At 38.6% G+C, this 25,951-nt stretch overlaps 1 protein-coding gene across 3 annotated transcripts in view; it reads right to left on the bottom strand.

Moving 5' to 3' along the window:
- Positions 1–172: 172 nt before the first annotated feature.
- LOC134529632 (uncharacterized) overlaps positions 173–25,951 on the bottom strand; it is a 78,201-nt gene continuing 52,422 nt past the window's right edge. For 2 of the 3 annotated variants that reach the window (XM_063363935.1, XM_063363951.1), the window contains 3 exons: positions 7,680–7,875; positions 3,518–3,623; positions 173–774 (listed from right to left, as the gene is read on the bottom strand). In XM_063363935.1, the coding sequence (XP_063220005.1) occupies positions 709–774; positions 3,518–3,623; positions 7,680–7,875 (368 nt within the window). In that variant the 3' untranslated portion in view covers positions 173–708. Of the gene's footprint in view, positions 775–3,466; positions 3,624–7,679; positions 7,876–25,951 lie in introns of all 3 variants that reach the window. The other variant, XM_063363942.1, reaches the window with a different exon arrangement.

Genomic DNA, 25,951 nt, shown 5'->3' with positions numbered 1-25,951 from the left:
ATATTATGTGTTGTAAATTCTGCGGATTTACACAATTATGAAGCACAATAAAGTAAACATGCAAAACACCTCTCTGATTTTAAGTACATTAATGGGGCAACTTTTTTAAAACTGTTGTGTGTGTAGAGAGTGTGTGTGAGAAAGAGAGAGAGAGAGAGAGAGAGACAATTGGTTATGTTTTAAAATATATTTTCCGCTACTGTATTTGAACAAAAATGTGTTAGTATTTTTTTTTTAAATTTTATGTGCATTACATATTTAATAAAGTGTAATTAGAGTATAAAAATTATTTGACAGGCTCATTAGTTTTATGATCAAGCTCAAACATGATGTATTATTTATGCATTAAGTAACCCTGATTTTTTCTAGCATTGCAAATCACCCAAAAGCGTTTTGCGACTAAGCAATTCTTATCACTCCAAAAGTGGTCATACATAGTCTTGATTTAATCCGTGAGGTGTTTTTAATAGGAACAACCGTAGCTACAGTACATTTTAATCCACCTTAATGCTAGCTTTTAAGTTACAATCTACGTTTCAAACGATTTTCTTTTCTCATAAAACATGACTCTGAAATTAAAACAATAGCTAACGTGAAAATGGAACAAGACAAACATTACAACATGTTTGTGTTATCTGACTCATCCTCAAGAGAGCATTGGTTATTTGGGATGCCCAAGCAATAATGCCTCATTTACAAATATTTTTTTCATTTGTTTGGATTTTTCTCTTCGCCTGCTTCGCGTAGAGATATGTCATCCAAAGACTGCTTCACCTGCGGGCATATAGAAAACACAATATGATTATGTGAGCAAGCACAAACTGCCGTTTGTCAGCAAACATGTTCCGTATTTTCACTTATTTTATAATGTTCTGGAGATTCGTTCAGGAAGAGCCGTATGTACAACATATACTGTACATGTTTATTCCATTCTTAAGTAATTAAACATGACTTATACTTGTTGAAAAAGTTTGTTCTTTTTTAAGGTGGCCATGTAATAAAATGAACTGGACACCGGCATGCAGTTTCCCACCTAAGGCAGGGTCTGCAGGGATGGAATGGGGCAGACGCTCAAGGGAGTCAGCTGCCCTATCCAGGGTCCAACTTGTTCATTCCGGCCAGCCTGGAGAATTCGTGAATTGAGATGAGATATGGTATGGAGCATCAATGAAATGAATTGGATCGGGAATCGGTAGCACCCCGAGAAAATCCACTGGCTACGGAAACGTCCGCAACGTTCCCACTTGCAAAAATCCTGGTTTGACCCCGCCGGGGTCTCCTTGGTGGGAGGCGAATGTTCCAACCTTTCGACAACCAAGCCTCTTCGCGTAAAATAAATAATTTGTTCTCTTGTATATAAACAATTACTTTTGCTAGAAAGAAGATTCATTGCTTTTTAATGGCTGTAGCTTACAAAGGTTTATTCTTGAATTTTACTTGCATTTATGGCAACTAAATATGTTTAAAAAAACAATTTAATTTTAATGTCCTTTAACTAAAATTTACCTTTCAGTTGGTCAACTCTATGTCATTTAATAACCAATTATTCTGTGCTTCTAAGCAAACAGTTTAATAAAATTAGTTTCAGAATTTTCTCACTGGCCTGTAGATGGCAAGCCTGAGCTGAGAACTGCAGTTTGTTGTAGAAAAATGGTTACTGAAAATTTTGAAAAATTAAATAAATTGTTAAACCAAGGAGATACTAGTTTAGGTAATTCTTAGAAATTTTTCTGATTTGAAACAATTTACCAAAGTATTCTAGGAAACACTCAAAACTGCCCTCTAGTGGCAACGGACAAAAATTATTTGAGTTACCAGGGTAGTTACACTTATGTTTTAATTACAGACACTTGCGCACCCTTTTTTTTACACTTAGAGAATACCTGTTGCAGAACAAGAAATTTAAACTAGATATAGTGTTAAATTTACAGAAATAGCCCTTAAATAGTAGTAACGACGATAAAATTAAAGTATCAAGACGGCATGTGAGACCCCACCTGAAGAAAAAGCAGGTAGAATCTAAAAAGTCACCCTTAAATTTATTTTTCATTTGTTAATAGTGTTAAAGTAAGCAAAAATAAAATATTCTCCTATATTTTACTATCAATCCATTCACTTGAAAATCAATTTTGGGAGAAACCTGTCGTAACAGAGACATTCACTAATGAAATAAAGTATAGCCTGTCTCATGTAACTTGTCTAAAATTGGGCAGTTCTGACAATTGTCACTCGCAAAGCATTACATGATGTTGTTTACGAACACACAATAAGATTTACGAACAATATTATTGACAGAACAACAATTGCAAAAGGATTACGTAGAAAATTAGTACATTTATTTAGGATTGTAAAAAATGAGACGCGTTTCATGCAAGACTCTGAAGTATCAAGTTTTAAATTCAAACGCGTATTCAGGAGTTGATACAAATACCTGATATTATGCTCATAAGACCAGTTTTCCTGCTGCCAGTCAGTCGGTCATGTTTCCAAGCGCTACTTCTGGCAGACCACATACACTCTTGTCGAGATGTTGTAAGTCAGCGTATATATTGGGATCTGAGCGAAGTAATGATTATGGCCGTGATAGTGGTGGTAAGAGGGTGATGATGTTAATAGTGATTTTTGAGTTGCAATAATTTACCAAATTCTTGTAGGAAACACTCAAAACCACTCTCTAGTGCAACGGACATAAACTCATTTCAGTTCCCAGGGTAGTTACCCTTATGTTCTAATCATAAAAATATTTTCAATAACATCAACATAATAAATTTTTATTCGCATAAATTTATGAAAATGCTGTTATCAATAACCTAATTAAATGCACGGAAATTTTTTAAAGTGATACAATATCCTCTACGCTCCATTTAACTATTTGTCAAGCATAAATAATTTATTAATAGATCCTCATAATTTATTCTTTATTTCTATTATATATTTTAACTGCTACATTCTCATATACAGCATAACAATTGCGAACTAATTTTGATTAGAAAAGTTAAGCGAACACAAGATCTACTCACAAACACACAACTTATTCTGAAATTGGTCAAATAACATTAACTAGCTCACTTCAAAATTCTAGTTTTTAATTAGTAACATTATATTTAAAAAAGCTAACATTTTTCAAACCAAGAATTTGAAGTTAAAACGCTCTTTAAAAATTAATTTTAAAACTGACTTATGGAAAGCTAGGTAAATCAATTTTCTGAATTTTTATCTGAACGTTTGTATAACTGGATATATTTTGTGCCCTCACGTGCTTTCAGAAAGTTATTTTCAACAATTTACACAAAAACATAGTATCCTACTTGTACGTTAGTGCCTCCAAAATAGATCTATTAGCTTAATATTGTTATGCTTAATCAAATAAATATTCTAGGGTTTTCAGCACTGTAGAGCTTGCTTGTCCTTGAACCAATGCGATGTTTCGTTTTAATCAAAAATAAATATATAAATATCTATTTACTTCAAGCTGTTATAACAGTCACAAAGGAGTCGGGTAGCTGTAGTTCCAGACCTTGGAGAGTCGGGCCATGTGCGAGCTGAGGAACTCCTGCACCGCCCCGGAGGACTCCTTGTGCAGCTGTGTCTGCCACTCGTACATCTTCTGGTACACGTCGTCGCTGAACGACACAACACACAGAGAACTCAGCAAACAAGACTCGCGGCACACTTCAGGTTGTAAAGACAACTGCGCGTGGTATACAAAACGATGTGGTACATAAATGAATGGATCCAGCTTCGAATTTTGGGAAGGATTATATTATAGGTTTGGGGGGAGGGGGAGACAGCGTGAAATTGGATGACCTTAGTGTTTTGGTTATGTGTTATGGAAAACCTTCCAGTTTAATTGGGAGTCAGAAATTCCAAAAGTGATAGCCCCCTAGGCTATTATTTAACGCAATTAACGTCTAGAAAAGATTTTTTGTCTCCAGTTATTTTTAGTTATGGGGTTATGGGGCGAAGAGGGTTCTATAGTCCCCATCGTCCCTCCCACAGAACCACCACTGACAAGGACAGTCAACTGGACGCCAATCGAAAGGTCCGGAATCGAAACCCAGCTCCGCTTCCGTTATTTCGAGTTTTTCATGGTAGTTTTCCGGAATAATTCCGGGGATATTTCCCACAGTAGACGATAGTCTATTTGTTCACACGAATTTTCTGAGTTGTGTTGTTGTGTGTATTGCTATCATCGAATTCACTGTTGATAAAATGTAAAGAAGAAAAATAAATAAAATAAAACCTGACGCGTTTATACGCAGTCTTAAATGCGATGGAATCTCCGAGTGTCTAGCGGACTCCTACTCAGTGCTCATGGATGGAGTCTTACAGGAAGTTTGAATTGAACCTTATGTTCTCAGATCTCTCAGAGGTCACCGGCATCGAAGGTCTTTGTTAGATGTTAGATACATTTCGAGCAGAAAAACTTGAAATATGGTTTCAAAAATCATGGGGGAAACGAAGGCTCTAAACTATATTAGCTGTAAAACACACTAGAAAACATGCTAGAAATGTTTCTCGCCAGATGTTATCGGTGTTATGCATGGACTTAATACATATGCGCATACAACCTGGCCACGCAGTAAAAATGTTTGAGTCTATCGTTTAACGGTCTACTTCCCAATAGAACTGTCGAAATCTTGTGTCATAGCTGTCCCAGCTGATGTGTTGTTGAAGTTGTAAAATCTGATTACACTTTGTTAGTTTACGTTTCAACAATGTTGGTGTTTGATTTTTAATTTATGAAGAATTAATATATTCTATGCTTCTAATTACTACTGTATATTAAATAGTTTTAACCAATCATTGAGAAGTGCTTAATGCGTGAACAAACGCGCGTGTCGGTGCTTAGAACATATCTGATTTTGACATTTCCGCTAGCAAATCGCAAGCCAAAGTTAGCCTCGTGCGCTAAGAACAAGAATCGATCTATATCATAACTTTAGTAGATGGTATTGTCCTGTCAAGGCAGCGAGACTTTCGAACGGGCGTTCCGAGGCGGGCGCTCCAGCGGTGATCTCTGTTGTTTGTTTGTTTGTGAATCGCGAGTGTTATTTCCCGTATACAAGTAAAATCATGAACGTTGCTTTCCTTTCTACTTTATCAATATTGTTTTTATGTGTAACATTTTAGATTTCAGTATACGGCATTTAGTAGGAGTAATTTCGTGAATGGAACGGAAGTCGCATGGCACGGAAATGTGTAACCACGGTGCTGCCATCTGTGGCGGATGGCGTGAACGGAAGTTCACAAAGCCAAAGGGAATCCTTAAAGTGTTAACTGTTTAATGCATTTTAACAAGATTAACAGCATTTTAATCAAATTCCTTGTCGAAAAATCAGGTCTAAAGCTTAGGATTAGTATTTTTTCAAATCTTTCTGGTGTTTATCGGAGCAGTTTCATCGTATAGTTAAAACTTTCGCTCTGCAAATGGAATGATTCGATAGTCCACGTAGCTGCTTCGGTAACGAATTATAGCGGCGGAAGTGTAAACTACGTGTGATTCGGGTCAAGAAATGTATTTGAATACACAATTTGCGAATATTTACCACGCTTGGCATTATTTTAAAGAATTCTGCGTTAGATTTAGTGTCCGAGTTTCGTATAATAAGTGTATTTGCAACATCAGAACACATACATTTGATAGTTCCTGAGGTTATATGTTATAAATATCTGGCTCACAATTTTTTTTCATTTCCAACTGTTAATTGTTTGATGCCAACTGACATAGTTGGTTTTTACGCGCTCCCGCTGGGTGGGAAAAATTCTTGGATGTGGTCCAGGCCTCAGCGAATGATCGTCATTTCATTAATCGCATGGCCACTGAGCACCGCTTTCATCGTGTCGTTGTTTAAATTTCCAGCGAAATGTTATTCATCACCGAAAGATCTCGCAGTCGACAGCTGAGTATCAGCGTACCTGTGAGAACCGCTAAGCTTGATGCACGGCCGAGTGTATTTAAGTGAATGTAGCGAGGCAGCCAGCTCTGTTCTCCTCCGTTTTCATTACTCTATGTCCTTCTGCACTGTTCATCTCAATAATTCTTCAGGTCACGTGGTAGCCACGCACGCTATCCGCGCGGCCGCCGTCATTACAGGGAAGTCACGTGGATTTGCAGTAACGAATATCTATAGGCCTGCAGCACAATACCGCCATTATTATTTGTTAATGTGGACTATTAAGGTTCATTTTTCTCTCACCCGTGAGACTTTCGCGATAATGGCTTCATGAATTTCTAGCTTCAGTGTGTGATGGTGAAGTGAATGTGTCTGTGTTTGCATATTTTATAATTGAGATACGTCTATTACGGGTGCTAGTGTTGTAAGATACGAGTTTTCCGGGTACGGCATACCATTCATAATAATTTAATGTTGGCAAAGGATAGGGCTATTTTTACACGTTAAATCTCAAGCTTGGAATAACCCATGAAAAATTAAGGAGTTATAGTGGTTATTTTTCTCTTTACTCCTACATAAGTAGTATAGTTTGGTATGTTCGGTACCAGGCTTAATGCTGTATATTTGAGTCGACCACCATCTTGTATTTGTAATTAAGTGCAGCCATATTTGATTACCTAGACTTTGCATCTTGGCCGATTCCTTCCCCGAGTTTCCCTGACTTGTGTGCATAGGAGGGAAATTGATATATTTTATTTCTGTTACGGTCGAATGGCGCAAGAGCCGATGAGAGAAGAGTAGGGTGCCATTTTGGTCAAACTTGAGAAATGTTTATATTTATCAATCATATTGTCGCAATTCCTGGTTTAAAAATAAATTAATAACTTCGAAAAAACCACTAGCTATAAATGTAAATAGAATATAAACTAAATAATGTTTCATGATTAGAAATGTTAACCAAAAATATATGTAACCAAAATTTATTTAGAGATACTTTAAAAAAACTGTGTCACATGATAATCATTTGGTAGTTAATATAACTATTAACTAACTTTACCAAAATATGTCAAATACATCGGGAAATTTCATAGGTTAAAATTAACAGTAATATTTTAATTGTGAACCTATTTTGCACAAGTCACGTGCACAGTCGTGCGCATGGCCTGCTATGCATCCCCTTTTTATACTGTAACATTTCAGCTCTCGGTATACGGCATTTGGTTGAAGTAATTTCATGAATTCGACGGAAGTATAGGAACGGAAATGTGCAACAACCACGGAGCTGCCATCTGTGGCGGATGGCGCAAATAAAGTTCACAAATACCAAGGGAAATGTTATAGTATTAACTGTATAGTTAAATTTAACAAGATGGACTGTATTTTAATAAAAATTTGTTTTCGAAACTTAGGTCCAAAGCCGCTGTTTAGTACTGTTTTCGAAAGTATTTTCTCTTCTATCGGAACCATTAAGCCATTTCATTATATTATTTAACCTTACACTCTGAAAATCGAATGATTTGATAGTCAAAACGTAGCTGCTTCGGTAGCGAATTTTAGCGGCGGCTGCGGAAACTACGTGTGATTCGCGTCAAGAAATGTAGCTGAAAACACAGTTTGCGTGTCTTCATCACGCTCGGCATTATTTTAAAGAATTCTAAGGTGTATTTCATGTTTTTAATTTTTGTATTATAAGTGTATTAACAACTTGAGAACACGTGGCCGAGGTTAGACGTGAGCACTGAAACACTCGCTCACTTGAAAGGAAAGGCCGGACCTGCCTACCTGTGCTCGCCGGGCGGTCTGCCCGCGGCCCTGGAGCGGACGCAGCTGATGCGGTGCATGAGGTAGACGGAGGTGAGGCACAGCAGGAGCGCGAAGCCCATGGACAGCTTCAGGCCCAGACTCCTCCTGGGCGCCTGGTCGCGCGACGCAGACGTCTCCACGCTCGCTGCATTCTTCGACGCCTTCTTCTGGCGGCCTGGGAGAACCACTGGTTATTCGTCAAGGCCAGTCGACTATGGAACACTTAATGCAGATTAGGACACATCATCTTAGATTCTCAATTTTTTTTGCTATAATTTTATTTTGTAACTATTTATCCCAATTTTTTGACATGTAATACTTCCCAGAATTACTATACCTTGTTGTAACAACATAGTTACTAATAGTCTAGGCTGTAAGCGCCGCGGGGAAATAGCTTATTACTTCACGCGGGTGACTACAACTATCATTATAATCATACCAGTTCACAAGTATTGACTTCGACAGGTAGCCGAAGATAAGTCGTATGCCATGTTAAACCAAATAATTTAGCACGGAATTTTTTACTGCGAGTGGTGTAGAAATATCTGAAATTGCAAGATAGAGAGGCCAAATTCCTCTTCAGAATTAAAAGTAAGAGCTGGTGTTTCCCTTCAAATATCACTCTGTGTATACGAGTGAAATGATTTAAGAAGCTCAATCAAGCTCGGCTCCAAAGAGGTTGGGGAAATGCTGTACGAGCGGAAGCCCTTCTCGAGACAGAATTTTAATTAAAAAATGTTAAGTTGCAAGGTACTTTTATGTTTACTTAAACATTTAAATTCATTTGTCAAACTCTACTTTGGTGGCAGGTATTATGAAAGTATCAAAGTTCAATATTTGAGACAGTAAATTCTTTAAATAATCCATAGTCAATATCTGACTTATTTAATGTCATATTTTTGCAACTACATTCTTCTGTGTACGATGGCCTCCCTTCCTTGAGCCTCCCTTGATTTCACTCGTGTACGCAAGTATCACATAATAAGGAAAATACTAATCCTTACTATTGTGTACACTTCTAATAAATACTACCTATTATAGCCGTTGCCATGGTGCGACTTCCGGAAAATGTTTATATAGTTTTTCGTTTCATGGCCTATAGACCCCAAAACCATCGTCAATTCAAAGTGGACACGATAAATGCCGAAATTTTTCACAAATCACATCCAAACTGATACATAACATCTAAAAGTGTAAAATCTTGTTCGAGTTCGTTAATGGGCAATATCCTACAAAATGGGTAGGAACAGGGAATATTTTTTAAAACCATAAAAATCGCTATGAATCCCATAGTATGGAATATATCACATCTATTTGAACGTATTATAACTCTTAGGAGTAATACCAAAATAATTTACTGAATAAATTGTTGATACCAATATTCCAGATATAGTTGGTCGTATACAAAAACAATGTTGAAAAAACAAGGGGTGGAGGACAAAAAAATACCATAACTCCCTTCGTAAGCACAACACCGAATTCGTACCGATTGTTTGTTAATCATATAATTTTTATTTAAAACTTTTGTCTGAAACAATTTTTCGTAAGACGAACCATTGTTGCAAGCGGTTGAAAAAATTAAGGGGGATATATAAAAACAATTCATTTCCGTACCATGTACACTAAAAAATCCGTTCTGTTTTATTGTAAAATCTTACATTATTATCCACATTAGTCTGAAATAATGTTTATACGACTAACCATTACTGCAAAGGGTGGTATTAAAAAGGGTTGGAGGACAAAAAAAATCATAACTCCGTTCGTAGGCACACTAAAAAATCCGTTCAAATTGTTTGTAAACCTTACAAATAAAATCTAATTTTTGTCTGAAATAATTTTTGATGCATTCAACCATAACTGCAAGAGGTGGATAAAGAGGGGTTAAAATACAAAAATTAAAATAGTAATTTTCTTAGTAGTATTACCATCAAATCCGTTTACACTGTTTTTTAATATTATAATTTTTATTAAAACTTTTGTTTGAAACAATTTTTGATAATACAAACCATTACTGCAAGGGGTTAAAAAATACCTGGGGTAAAATAAGAAACTAAATAAAACTTCCCTACCATGTACTCTATAGAATTAATGTTTATTTTTGTTTAACTTTTAAAATATTGAAAAAAACTTTCGTATAAAGTAAATTTTATGTAACAAACCTTTACTGCAAGAGGGATTCATTACTCTTTTTTTTAACAGATGTAATAACAAATCCGTTATAATTTATTGTAAAACTCCTAAACTTTATCTAAAACCTTTGACTGAAACAAATTTTGATGAAACGAACTATTACCGTAAAAACAGGGGTTGAATTTTAAAAAAAATTCCTAAGTATAAAGTTTGTTCTAATTTATTTTAAACCATCTTAATATTTTCTTAAGCAATGGTTTAATTTTTATACTTCCACATATTAGTTCAAGGGTTGACAGGTAGTGTTTGAAAGTAAAAACAATTGGACAAATTATTAGTAGGCGTAATATGAAATTCGTCCTAAGCTATTTAATGTTGGAGTTAAATATGCATTGAGTTAATGCATTGAGTTAAAAACATTCAAAATATTTTCGCTGCATGGAAAATGAGAAAATGTTTCATCAATAGTTTTGGAATATTGGAGAACAAATAGAATGTTATGTACATTGAGTTCTTGAATTGTTCCAGAAGTTTATAAAAGTTTCCAAAAAAATTCCATAAGAAATGGGTATTTCGAAATCTACCTATCCTGTACAGTGGCGTAGCCAGGATTTGTGTATGGGGGGGTGTTAAGAAGCATGCTATTTTAGCAGTTTTCGGTACTTAAATTTAAATATTGCAATGGTAAAAATTTTATTAATTTTAATATGACATTTGTTTGAGTGATGAATAAGAAATTAATTAAAGATTTGGTGCTAAGGAGGGCGTTTGAACCCCTAAACCCCCCCCCCCTTCTGGTTACGCCACTGATCCTGTAGGCTGTGCCGAAAGGGATTTCTAATTCCTAAACACTTAATCGAAACTAGCGTTCGGTGTTTTTTGGTTTTATTGTGTTTGATGTACACACAAAATAAAATTGTATGCATGTAAATGCAAGATACTGATTCAAGGCTATCCCTGCACAGAGGCAGCGGAACTGTTGGCGTTATTATTGATCCGAATAATTTACTCTCAAATAATGATCTTACGTATTATAATGTGCAAAAGACAACGATACTGTTTTATTGACGTGGCCTCCGAAATACAATACGAGACTGTACAAAGTGTACCGTAATTCTCCACAAGATTTTTTCATATATAGTAGCACAATTGGTGAAATTGTTATTTTATATAAATCCATACATTTCGCATAAACATGTAAAAAGCTCATTAATTAGTCTAGCCCATGAAAGAGTCTGAGATAGACAAATATTTATCTGCATTTTTTCTGATGGAGGAAAATAATCAGCTGCTAAACTAAAAAAAAAATAGTTGATAAAGCTACATGTCAGTAAAGTTCACTGATTCATTTGTATAAATAATGTGTCTCTAGAGCACAAGGCAGACGTATTTCACAGAATAAAAGTATCTTTACGGTTACGGGTACATTTATATTCGGGCATGGTATTAAAAATAAAAAGCTAGACATAGACATTTTAATACAATTGTATGAGCATGCCTAGTCAAAGATAAATTCATCTTGTTTAGTGCATTATTTTAGCGCATATTAACTGTTTACCTGGAGACCGTTAAATATCGCAGTTTCAGTGACCTCTAGGATAGACTTCGCAGTCCTCTACATAATTAAGCGAATATTTCCTTGCTCCATGGCTGCTGGTTTGAGAGTTGTTTTGTCTGACTATTCGATACTGATTTGCCTGAAGGTCTCTCTTTGACTGAAAGTTCTCACGATAATTCGTGAGCCAATAGCAGAAGCACCTCAAAATTATCATGATTTCAATTTTACCCTACCGGAAATGAATCCGCAAATTTTTTTCGGTCTCTTTGTATACCTTATTCTGGGAGGCTTAGCGGAGTTACCAACAAGTTATTCTCAAAGCACCCATACCGAGGTGGGACTATATTCTTTGATCTTGTAGTTATAAGTCATTTGCACTGATACTTCGACCACTGAGTCCGACAATTTGAGGTTGACCACTCCTGGCTCGAAACGTTCGTACTCACCCTTACGACTCAACAAGGCAGACGTCACTGAATAAAAGTATCTATATGGTTTAAACTATGTCCCTTTAATATATATACCACAATAGTTTTGTGTGACGAAAAACTAAATCTCACAAATTATTTTAAATTTCCGTCATTATTTAAAGTTCTTTGCGCGTATTTTGGTTGTGAGATGAAAACTTCTTTTTGACGTGACAACGTCTAATTAATCGATGAACGCTGGCTGCACGAACGAAAAATTGTCCCACTACGGATATCCCACTAAATAAAAAAAAAAAAAAAAAACAGGACACATCCGTAGTGGGACATCCGTAGTGGGACAATTTTTCGTGCGTGCAGCCAGCGTTCATCGATTTATTAGACGTTGTCACGTCAAAAAGAAGTTTTCATCTCACAACGGATGTGTCCTGTTTACGCATGCGTGGCATATCTCTGGTATGTTGCGGACGGTACAGAGAACTCGGCCGGCACGTGGTGGCGTACTGCTCAGGTTTCACCCCGCCATGCTGCAGGGATAGGCGGGTCGCGCCGGTTGGATCACGCCTGCGCATGTCGCCACACACGGCTTGGGGCAGACGACAACATAGCGGGGTTCGAGGTTATTGTTGTACACCGCGCCACGGGAGTATATTCGCAAGGAAATGGCGTTCTTACAAGTACGTATTATTTTAATTACTAGTGTAATTCAGTATATTTAAACAGTGTAAGTAGTATAGCATAGTATGTCCGAGATCAGGCCTCAGGCGGTGGATTGAAGATTGTCGACCGCCATCTTGGATTTGTGACATCACGGCGGCAAAAATTCCTCAAAATTCCTCAAAAATGACTCAAAATGACTCAAAATTTCCCGTTTTAAGAAATAAATTCCCGTTTTCGAGGGAAAAATTCCCGTTTCGAGGGAAAATTTCTCGTTTTATTCCTTAAAAATCCCAGCGGCTGAAAATTCCTAAAACTGGCTTAAGCATCCTTAAATCAAGCCAACGTTAAGCCATTTATAGGATTATGACGTCACCGCTGCAGTTTCCGTTACGCCCGCCATCTTTAAATTTACTATTCAATTTTAATGAAATAGAAATTTTTTTAAAATTTATAAAAAAATTCAATTAATAAAATTTTAATAAAAAATATTTAAAAAACATACGTTAACGACACGGAGCTCGGAGTCCTCGGTTCGAACCCGGTGAGGGCGAAAAAAAAATAAAAATGGCTACCGATCCTTCCACCACGGAAGTCACCTACAGACTAACCTACCACCACCAATAACAAGGTCAACTAGTATGATGTCATGTCCGCCATCTTGTCTTCGTCTGCTGGTAGCCATCATCATCTTGTTATCGTCGGCGAGAGTGCGCTGACGCCATGTTAGTTTAATTCTTATCCGCTAGAGTGCAGTAATCATTTATTATTGCTGTGTCACCCGCCATCTTGTCATTTGGCCGCCATCTTGAAATCATGTAATAATGTAGCTAGAAAAGCGGGAAAAAATCCAAAATTCATCAAAAAAATCACTCATTAATTTACACATCGATTCGATCCGCTACAGTCCTTGGTTCGATCCTCGATCGTTGCAATAATGTTTAATTTTATGAAAAAATAACTTCAATAAGCCACGTTCAACATTCTTAAAGAGACTTTAAAACCTCTACTACCATCATCCTATAAGCCATCAAGACCACCATATTGAAAATTCGTAATTGTAATGCTAGAGATCGGGGAAAAGATCAGAAATCATTAAATAAATTTCCAATCAATGTACTGATAATTAGATCGACTTAGGTCCTTGGTACGATTCTGGACAATAAAAAAAAATAACAATTTAACATAATAGTGACAGGTTCGAGAAAAAAACAAAAACAACACAAGTTCTTTCACAAACATAATATTTATTACATAATATATATTCTACTACAGGATCACTTACGAAAGCCAGCAATCTTATAATCATTTAGTTCCGCAGCGGTGTGAAATGACTAATTCTTAGCTCCAATCGGTTTATACTAGACAGAGTCCAGCCAGAACCTTTACAGACATAGTCCACCTCTTCTTGACAGAGTTTCTGGATACCGTATTTAACAGTTTGCTTCACATCGTTAGAACTGTAAATTACTGCAGCCGATGTCTTGAATGCACACTTCTTCACTTTGTCATCGAACGGATATGGCTTTCCATATATACAGTCCAACCACAAGTTATATTTCAAAGGTCCGTTTGTTGCTACATCATCAGTAAGCTGATTGATTATCTTCTGTCTGATATCGTCAAGAAAATTACAAATGTCCTTCGACTCACCGAACGTATTTAGATAATAGTAGTCTTTCAACGTTCCACGAAATGCAGACTGCGCCAAGTAGAAGACATTATCGTTCACTTGTAATGCTCCGAACACACAGTCTTAGGTTTAGTTCCATGTTCAGACGTCATAACAATCGGTTGCTGGACATCTGTTTTTTTTTTTTGGTTATACGCTTTCGTGTCTCCAATCTAAAGCGAGGAGTCGAAATGTCGGCAGGTAGTTCAGCAGTAGAAGCACAGACTCCACCTTTACATTTTTTTCGCATGATGTCGCAAACTGTCAATTCGAGTAAACCATTTAAGGCACTCATCACATCGAAACTTCATGCGAGAAGGATTCTTCGTGCATTTGCTCCGCTCATGTCTTCGTACATCATGGGAAAATGCGAACGACGTATCACAGTAGCTGCAAGGATACCGTGGTGATGAAGACGATCCTTTCAGACCCGATCCAGATACAGGCGTTGCAACAGTAGTACCATTTCCAGGCATTCTCTTATGCACATCGATGCATCGTTGTTGCGACGAAACCTTTACTTTCTGCCGCACAGCAGGACCTTTGCATGCCTTCATGTGCGTTTTCATATTAACTTTTCTGGCAAACTGCTTATGACATTTCTCACAAACAGACATTTTACGATATAGGTTCTTGACACATTCGCTCCTCGCGTGTCGCCGAGCATTGCTGTTGTTTGAGAAAATCTTGTCGCAGTAACAGCACCGATGTTCGCTAGTTGTCATATCAGCATCCATTGATGTCTCCATCGAGGTCGTATCGTCGATCGTCGTGGTTTCCTGCACATCCAGCTCAGTAGTCATTAAGCTATCTTCTGCTGGTGGTATTACATCTGTTGAAATCTCCTCCAATGTTGGCGTCGTCGTCGTTGCCAACGAGATCTGCTCCACCATTGTCGTCGCTGACGTCAAGGTTCCCGTAGACGATGATACAACGTCCATCGAGTTCGGCGTTAAAGTCGGTAAAGATGCCATCGAGTTCTCAAGAACAGGTAATTACGCGACTTATGTACCAGATGAAATAATCTAGGTGATCCTTACACCGTGGTTGACAGTAACAAACTGAGCGACCTGCTGTCTAGGACTCGCTTATATACATGCACCGGATGGAATAATACGCTAGTCAAATCAAGAATCATTTACAATAATACTAGAGTCAAAACAACATTAAAAATAGAAGGACCATCAACGAAAAGGCAGCACATTTGGAAGCACCGACAACGAAAAGGCAGCACCGACAACGAAAAGGCAGCACATTTGGAAGCACCGACAAAGAAAAGGCAGCACCGTCATCGTAAAGGCACGGACCGCAAGACCGGGTCATGTCAATATCAGACATATAGACCATGAACTCAGTACACACAGGAAAAAGGAATGTACACGTAGGAAAACGGAACGTACACGCTGGAAAACGGAATATACACACAGGAAAACGGAATTTACACTCAGGAAAACGGAACGTACACGCAGGAAAAACGAAATGTACGCGCAGGAAAACGGAAGGTACACGCAGTAAAACGGAACGTACACGCAGGAAAAACAGAACGTACACGCAGGAAAAATGGAACGTACACGCAGGAAAAACGGAACGTACACGCAGGAAAACGGAAGGTACACGCAGGAAAACGGAAGGTACACACAGGAAAACGGAAGGTACACGCAGTAAAACGGAACGTACACGCAGGAAAAACGGAAGGTACACGCAGGAAAACAGAACGTACACGCAGGAAAACGGAAGGTACACGCAGGGAAAACGGAACGTATACGCAGGAAAAACGGAAGGTACACGCAGGAAAACGGAACATACACGCAGGAAAACGGAATTTACACACAGGAAAACGGAATGTACACGCAGGAAAACGAAATTTACACGCAGGAAAACGGAACGTACACGCAGGTAAATTGCAATGTACACGCAGGAAAAACGGAACGTACACGCAGGAAAAAGGAAGGTACACACAGGAAAATGGAAGGTACACGCAGTAAAACGGAACGTACACGCAGGAAAAACGGAACGTACACGCAGGAAAACGGAACGTACACGCAGGAAAAGGAAGGTACACGCAGGAAAACGGAAGGTACACGCAGGAAAACGGAAGGTACACGCAGGAAAACGGAAGGTACACGCAGGAAAACGGAACGTACACGCAGGAAAACGGAATGTACACGCAGGAAAACGGAATTTACACGCAGGAAAACGGAACGTACACGCAGGAAAAACGGAACGTACACACAGGAAAAACGGAACGTACACGCAGGAAAACGGAAGGTACACGCAGGAAAATGGAAGGTACACGCAGTAAAACGGAACGTACACGCAGGAAAAACGGAAGGTACACTCAGGAAAACGGAACGTAACGCAGGAAAACGGAAGGTACACGCAGGAAAACGGAACGTACACGCAGGAAAAACGGAAAGTACACGCAGGAAAACGGAACGTACACGCAGGAAAACGGAATTTACACGCAGGAAAACAGATCGTACACGCAGGAAAACGGAACGTATACGCAGAAAAAACAGAATGTACACGCAGGAAAACGGAAGGTACACGCAGGAAAACAGAACGTACACGCAGGAAAACGGAACGTACACGCAGGATAACGGAACGTACACGCAGGAAAACGGAACGTACACGCAAGAAAACAGATCGTACACGCAGGAAAACGGAACGTATACGCAGGAAAACGGAATTTACACGCAGGAAAACAGAAAGTACACGCAGGAAAACGGAACGTACACGCAGGAAAACGGAACGTACACGCAGGAAAACGGAACGTACACGCAGGAAAAACGGAACGTACACACAGGAAACGGAACGTACACGCAGGAAACGGAACGTACACACAGACTCCAATATTCATTGGCTTCAATATTCATTGGCTCCATCAGTCATTGTCACCAACAGTCTTTTGGTTCCAAAAGTCTTTTGGCTCTAAATATATTTGGCTAGAATTCTTCGAGTCTAAGAGACTATGAGGCCACATGGCTACGAGTCTAAAATGATCTAGATATTTTACGAGTTATACACGGCTTGCGAGGCTAGAGCTACGAAGCTTCTAGTTCACAAGTTTACGTGACTGCGAGGATACAGAACTACTAGTCTACATGAGTACTTGACTACGAAGCTACTCGTCTACAAGGCTCCAATTGCAGCATCTGTCTTCGTCAGAATTTTTCTCTTGCTCCAACTGCACCGCCACCATTATGTTATAAGATTACATGGATACTTGCTTACGTAGCTTCAAGTCTACGAGACTCCATTACATCATGTCTACGCTACTACGAGCCATGAGGTTACGAGACTACGTGACTACGAATCTTTAAGTTGACGAGACTGCGAGGCTACAGATCTACGAAGCCTCTAGAAAACGAGTTTACGTGTCTGCATGGATACAGGAATACAAGTCTGCATGAGTTCTTGACTACGAAGCTACTCGTCTACAAGGCTACAATTACTACATTTGTCTTCGACGGAATTTTATCTTTTACTACATCTGCTCCATCACCATTATGTTATAAGATTACAAGGCTACTTGCTTACGTAGCTTCAAGTCTACGAGGCTCCAATGCATCATGACTACGAGACTACGTGCCATGAGGTTACGAGACTATGCGATTGCAAGTCTTCAAGGTTACGTGATCCTGAGGCTATAGGACTACCAAGCTTCCAGAACGTACGGTTACGAGACTGCATGACTAATTGGCGGCGCGGCTACGAAACTTCATGTCTCTAACTGACTACAATAGCACTATTCAGTGGTGAGAGTTAATTTATCTCATGCAAAGGTACTTGCTGCAAGTAGTTCCGCTTTTCAACATCAGATGGCGTCACGTGTTGCTTGCAGGTAAATAATATTTATTTCTTATATGCGGGATGCTCACTATCGATCGCATAAGAAGGATGGCTTCGTTAGTCTCCAAGGAGAAGGAAGTTCGTCCTTCCTGCTAGTGCTTCTCAGATTTCTCACGGTCCACCATCTTGGATTGCGACGTTACGGCGACCATCTTTGATGGGTGTGACCTTGACCTTTGACCGAAACCGCAGGAATGATCGCAAGCACTCGGAATAATCATCAAAATATTGATAAGAATAATCAGAAGCACACGGAGAAAAACGACACATGTTTTCTTTGATATCATAAAATTACAGGGAAAAAAAATTTAAAAATAAAAATAAATTAATAAAAAATTTAAAAAAATTAAAAAATACATAAAATTCTGGCTTGTACTAAAACTCTATCTTTGCTCAACAATGATAAGTTTACAAGCTAGCAGAATCAGTTTATGTATTTTTTAATTTTTTTAAATTTTTTATTAATTTATTTTTATTTTTAAATTTTTTTTCCCTGTAATTTTATGATATCAAAGAAAACATGTGTCGTTTTTCTCCGTGTGCTTCTGATTATTCTTATCAATATTTTGATGATTAATCCGAGTGCTTGCGATCATTCCTGCGGTTTCGGTCAAAGGTCAAGGTCACACCCATCAAAGATGGTCGCCGTAACGTCGCAATCCAAGATGGTGGACCGTGAGAAATCTGAGAAGCACTAGCAGGAAGGACGAACTTCCTTCTCCTTGGAGACTAACGAAGCCATCCTTCTTATGCGATCGATAGTGAGCATCCCGCATATAAGAAATAAATATTATTTACCTGCAAGCAACACGTGACGCCATCTGATGTTGAAAAGCGGAACTACTTGCAGCAAGTACCTTTGCATGAGATAAATTAACTCTCACCACTAAATAGTGCTATTGTAGTCAGTTAGAGACATGAAGTTTCGTAGCCGCGCCGCCAATTAGTCATGCAGTCTCGTAACCGTACGTTCTGGAAGCTTGGTAGTCCTATAGCCTCAGGATCACGTAACCTTGAAGACTTGCAATCGCATAGTCTCGTAACCTCATGGCACGTAGTCTCGTAGTCATGATGCATTGGAGCCTCGTAGACTTGAAGCTACGTAAGCAAGTAGCCTTGTAATCTTATAACATAATGGTGATGGAGCAGATGTAGTAAAAGAGAAAATTCCGTCGAAGACAAATGTAGTAATTGTAGCCTTGTAGACGAGTAGCTTCGTAGTCAAAAACTCATGCAGACTTGTATTCCTGTATCCATGCAGACACGTAAACTCGTTTTCTAGAGGCTTCGTAGATCTGTAGCCTCGCAGTCTCGTCAACTTGAAGATTCGTAGTCACGTAGTCTTGTAACCTCATGGCTCGTAGTAGCGTAGACATGATGTAATGGAGTCTCGTAGACTTGAAGCTACGTAAGCAAGTATCCATGTAATCTTATAACATAATGGTGGCGGTGCAGTTGGAGCAAGAGACAAATTCTGACGAAGACAGATGCTGCAATTGGAGCCTTGTAGACGAGTAGCTTCGTAGTCAAGTACTCATGTAGACTAGTAGTTCTGTATCCTCGCAGTCACGTAAACTTGTGAACTAGAAGCTTCGTAGCTCTAGCCTCGCAAGCCGTGTATAACTCGTAAAATATCTAGATCATTTTAGACTCGTAGCCATGTGGCCTCATAGTCTCTTAGACTCGAAGAATTCTAGCCAAATATATTTAGAGCCAAAAGACTTTTGGAACCAAAAGACTGTTGGTGACAATGACTGATGGAGCCAATGAATATTGAAGCCAATGAATATTGGAGCCTGTGTGTACATTCCGTTTCCTGCGTGTACGTTCCGTTTCCTGTGTGTACGTTCCGTTTTTCCTGCGTGTACGTTCCGTTTTCCTGCGTGTACGTTCCGTTTTCCTGCGTGTACTTTCTGATTTCCTGCGTGTAAATTCCGTTTTCCTGCGTATACTTTCCGTTTTCCTGCGTGTACGATCTGTTTTCCTGCGTGTACGTTCCGTTTTCCTGCGTGTACATTCCGTTTTCCTGCGTGTACGTTCCGTTTTCCTGCGTGTACGTTCCGTTTTTCCTGCGTGTACATTCCGTTTTCCTGCGTATACGTTCTGTTTTCCTGCGTGTACGATCTGTTTTCCTGCGTGTAAATTCCGTTTTCCTGCGTGTACGTTCTGTTTTCCTGCGTGTACCTTCCGTTTTTCCTGCGTGTACTTTCCGTTTTACTGCGTGTACCTTCCGTTTTCCTGCGTGTACCTTCCGTTTTCCTGCGTGTACGTTCCGTTATATCTGCGTGTACGTTCCGTTTTTCCTGCGTGTACGTTCCATTTTCCTGCGTGTAAATTCCGTTTTCCTGCGTGTACATTCCGTTTTCCTGCGTGTAAATTCCGTTTTCCTGCGTGTACGTTCCGTTTTCCTGCGTGTACCTTCCGTTTTTCCTGCGTGTACTTTCCGTTTTCCTGCGTGTACCTTCCGTTTTCCTGCGTGTACCTTCCGTTTTCCTGCGTGTACCTTCCGTTTTTCTGCGTGTACATTCCGTTTTCCTGCGTGTACGTTCCGTTTTCCTGCGTGTACCTTCCGTTTTTCCTGCGTGTACGTTCCGTTTTACTGCGTGTACCTTCCGTTTTCCTGTGTGTACCTTCCGTTTTCCTGCGTGTACGTTCCGTTTTTCCTGCGTGTACGTTCCAATTTTCCTGCGTGTACGTTCCGTTTTCCTGCATGTAAATTCCGTTTTCCTGCGTGTACATTCCGTTTTCCTGCGTGTAAATTCCGTTTTCCTGTGTGTATGTTCCATTTTCCTGCGTGTACCTTCCGTTTTTCCTGCGTGTACGTTCCGTTTTCCTGCGTGTACCTTCCGTTTTCCTGCGTGTACGTTCCATTTTCCTGCTTGTACCTTCCGTTTTTCCTGCGTGTACGTTCCGTTTTACTGCGTGTACCTTCCGTTTTACTGCGTGTACCTTCCGTTTTCCTGCGTGTACCTTCCGTTTTCCTGCGTGTACGTTCCGTTTTTCCTGCGTGTACGTTCTGTTTTTCCTGCGTGTACGTTCTGTTTTTCCTGCATGTACGTTCCGTTTTACTGCGTGTACCTTCCCTTTTCCTGCGCGTACATTTTGTTTTTCCTGCGTGTACGTTCCGTTTTCCTGAGTGTAAATTCCGTTTTCCTGTGTGTATATTCCTTTTTCCAGCGTGTACGTTCCGTTTTCCTACGTGTACATTCCTTTTTCCTGTGTGTACTGAGTTCATGGTCTATATGTCTGATTTTGACATGACCTGGTCTTGCGGTCCGTGCCTTTACGATGACGGTGCTGCCTTTTCTTTGTCGGTGCTTCCAAATGTGCTGCCTTTTCGTTGTCGGTGCTGCCTTTTCGTTGTCGGTGCTGCCTTTTCGTTGTCGGTGCTTCCAAATGTGCTGCCTTTTCGTTGATGGTCCTTCTATTTTTAATGTTGTTTTGACTCTAGTATTATTGTAAATGATTCTTGATTTGACTAGCGTATTATTCCATCCGGTGCATATATATAAGCGAGTCCTAGACAGCAGGTCGCTTAGTTTGTTACTGTCAACCACGGGGTAAGGATCACCTAGATTATTTCATCTGGTACATAAGTCGCGTAATTACCTGTTCTTAAGAACTCGATGGCATCTTTACCGACTTTAACGCCGAACTCGATGGACGTTGTATCATCGTCTACGGGAACCTTGACGTCAGCGACGACAATGGTGGAGCAGATCTCGTTGGCAACGACGACGACGCCAACATTGGAGGAGATTTCAACAGATGTGATACCACCAGCAGAAGATAGCTTAATGACTACTGAGCTGGATGTGCAGGAAACCACGACGATCGACGATACGACCTCGATGGAGACTTCAATGGATGCTGATATGACAACTAGCGAACATCGGTGCTGTTACTGCGACAAGATTTTCTCAAACAACAGCAATGCTCGGCGACACGCGAGGAGCGAATGTGTCAAGAACCTATATCGTAGAATGTCTGTTTGTGAGAAATGTCATAAGCAGTTTGCCAGAAAAGATAATATGAAAACGCACATGAAGGCATGCAAAGGTCCTGCTGTGCGGCAGAAAGTAAAGGTTTCGTCGCAACAACGATGCATCGATGTGCATAAGAGAATGCCTGGAAATGGTACTACTGTTGCAACGCCTGTATCTGGATCGGGTCTGAAAGGATCGTCTTCATCACCACGGTATCCTTGCAGCTACTGTGAAACGTCGTTCGCATTTTCCCATGATGTACGAAGACATGAGCGGAGCAAATGCACGAAGAATCCTTCTCGCATGAAGTTTCGATGTGATGAGTGCCTTAAATGGTTTACTCAAATTGACAGTTTGCGACATCATGCGAAAAAAATGTAAAGGTGGAGTCTGTGCTTCTACTGCTGAACTACCTGCCGACATTTCGACTCCTCGCTTTAGATTGGAGACACGAAAGCGTATAACCAAAAAAAAAAAACAGATGTCCAGCAACCGATTGTTATGACGTCTGAACATGGAACTAAACCTAAGACTGTGTGTTCGGAGCATTACAAGTGAACGATAATGTCTTCTACTTGGCGCAGTCTGCATTTCGTGGAACGTTGAAAGACTACTATTATCTAAATACGTTCGGTGAGTCGAAGGACATTTGTAATTTTCTTGACGATATCAGACAGAAGATAATCAATCAGCTTACTGATGATGTAGCAACAAACGGACCTTTGAAATATAACTTGTGGTTGGACTGTATATATGGAAAGCCATATCCGTTCGATGACAAAGTGAAGAAGTGTGCATTCAAGACATCGGCTGCAGTAATTTACAGTTCTAACGATGTGAAGCAAACTGTTAAATACGGTATCCAGAAACTCTGTCAAGAAGAGGTGGACTATGTCTGTAAAGGTTCTGGCTGGACTCTGTCTAGTATAAACCGATTGGAGCTAAGAATTAGTCATTTCACACCGCTGCGGAACTAAATGATTATAAGATTGCTGGCTTTCGTAAGTGATCCTGTAGTAGAATATATATTATGTAATAAATATTATGTTTGTGAAAGAACTTGTTTTGTTTTTGTTTTTTTCTCGAACCTGTCACTATTATGTTAAATTGTTATTTTTTTTCATTGTCCAGAATCGTACCAAGGACCTAAGTCGATCTAATTAATCAGTACATTGATTGGAAATTTATTTAATGATTTCTGAACTTTTTCCCGAATCTCTAGCATTACAATTACGAATTTTCAATATGGTGGTCTTGATGGCTTATAGGATGATGGTAGTAGAGGTTTTAAAGTCTCTTTAAGAATGTTGAACGTGGCTTATTGAAGTTATTTTTTCATAAAATTAAACATTATTGCAACGATCGAGGATCGAACCAAGGACTGGAGCGGATCGAATCGATGTGTAAATTAATGAGTGTTTTTTTTTGATGAATTTTGGATTTTTTCCCGCTTTTCTAGCTACATTATTACATGATTTCAAGATGGCGGCCAAATGACAAGATGGCGGGTGACACAGCAATAATAAATGATTACTGCACTCTAGCGGATAAGAATTAAACTAACATGGCGTCAGCGCACTCTCGCCGACGATAACAAGATGATGATGGCTACCAGCAGACGAAGACAAGATGGCGGACATGACATCATACTAGTTGACCTTGTTATTGGTGGTGGTAGGTTAGTCTGTAGGTGACTTCCGTGGTGGAAGGATCGGTCGCTATTTTTATTTTTTTTCGCCCTCACCGGGTTCGAACCGAGGACTCCGAGCTCCGTGTCGTTAACGTATGTTTTTAAAATATTTTTTATTATAATTTTATTAATTGAATTTTTTTATAAATTTTAAAAAAATTTCTATTTCATTAAAATTGAATAGTAAATTTAAAGATGGCGGGCGTAACGGAAACTGCAGCGGTGACGTCATAATCCTATAAATGGCTTAACGTTGGCTTGAGTTAAGGATGCTTAAGCCAGTTTTAGGAATTTTCAGCCGCTGGGATTTTTAAGGAATAAAACGGGAAATTTTCCCTCGAAACGGGAATTTTTCCCTCGAAAACGGGAATTTATTTCTTAAAACGGGAAATTTTGAGTCATTTTGAGTCATTATTGAGGAATTTTGAGGAATTTTTGCCGCCGTGACGTCACAAATCTAAGATGGCGGTCGACAATCTTCAATCCACCGCCTGAGGCCTGATCTCGGACATACTATGCTATACTACTAGTGTTCTATGACTATTGTTTTAGCTGTGTAACTAAATATTTATTGCTGGTATGATACTTTTCATGCTTTAGTTTGACATTGGTAATTATTTGTAATGAGTTATTATTTCATCAACTAAATCACATGCCGTATTATAGTTATGAGCCCACGAATGTGTAAATATTTCGAGTTCAACATAAAATATGCTAGTTAAAAGAAATTCAAACAAATATCGTGCGTGGAATATGAATGTATGACATCTGAAACTGTAGTTTCCAATATGGCTTCGTGGCTGTGCGGTGAGCATCGCCGACTGCCAATCTACAGGATGATGGTTCGAATCCCGGCAAAAGCGCAATTTTCTTTTTGTACTTGTAAAAATAAATACGACGCGCCCGACACTGCAAAAGTAATAAATATATTTGAATTAATGAATGCAAATAAAAGTAAATTTATTAATTAAATTGTACATTTCATTTCACTCCTTCTTTGTATCCATACAAAATAGTGATAATTCAATAAAAATGATTCAATTTTATTCATAAAAGTATGCAGAGGTAGATTTTATCATACAAAAGATAGAAAAATTTAAAAAAAATTCTTCCTTAAGGAATATAATATTTTTAATGCCTAAATGGTTTGGTTGCAAAATCCTATTACGGCTCAGTCTCAGGACGAATATGATATTTCCTTTTCTTCTGGATCAATCATTTCATCAATGTTTTGTTATGACGTTGTCACGTTAAAATATCGTCCGTAAACCGAATTTACAGACAACCAATTTTTTTGTTTGATTTTAGAATATCGTTTACGATAGCTAAAAAAATTTTTTTACATAAACAAAATTTCGAACTTGTTAAAATTCTTGAAATTTCTAGGGATTATGAAGTATAAATTAATATATATATGCTTATATACTTTTTTGTTTTTATGTCGTTATTTTATAGTTTGGCACTGATATTAATGTTTCGTTTTTATTATGATAACATAAGTCTGTTGTTATTTCGTTTATTTTTTTCTGAATACAAGTTTCCTTTCAGTCTCAAAAATTTTTCTTATAACGTTTTAGCTCTAAAATACATGTAATAATAAATCTCTGTGGTAGATGCAAGTGGAGAGGGTAATAATAAGGGGTGATATTCCCCTCCCACCTGAAGTTATAAAAAAAAATTTACTTCGTGATGTAAGGAGAACTATTTTAACACTTGGAATGACAAACCTCAAAGTTAGCGATGCATGTAGAGAATAGAAATACAAAAGTACAAACTTGTTGTTGTTCACAAGTTTAAAAAAAATAATAATGTCCTCCCGATATAAGTTCCTGAGGTCCTGTAATGTCTCACTATTATTTAACAATTTTTCATATATACAAATTTCCTTACAGTAATTTGAAAATAATTTGCCTACTGCTTGGCAAAACATCAAGTAGAATGCCTTAATAATTATTACTAATGACGCTGGCTGGCCCACCGGACCAAGAATCTGGTTCTGTATACCCGGCAAAATTACATTTAGATTGTATGCAGTCACAGACCCGGAATATTTTCAACGGCAGCTTAAACTGGTTCCAACTACATATAAATGTTGCTCAGCGAGAAACATTTCAGGAATCTAAACCTTTTTCTACGTACCTTTATAAAACATATATTCATAATTCCTTAAGTAAGTTTAAATATGAGTAGGCCATAAGTGAGATGGATAGGAACCAATAAACGTCATTTTCGTTTCAACATTTTTTAAGGATAAAAAATGTTTTCAAATATTTTCATTGAA

The sequence above is a fragment of the Bacillus rossius genome, chromosome 1, assembly GCF_032445375.1.
Source record: "Bacillus rossius redtenbacheri isolate Brsri chromosome 1, Brsri_v3, whole genome shotgun sequence".
NCBI lineage: Eukaryota > Metazoa > Arthropoda > Insecta > Phasmatodea > Bacillidae > Bacillus > Bacillus rossius.
This window is presented reverse-complemented; position numbering and strand designations above follow the sequence as displayed.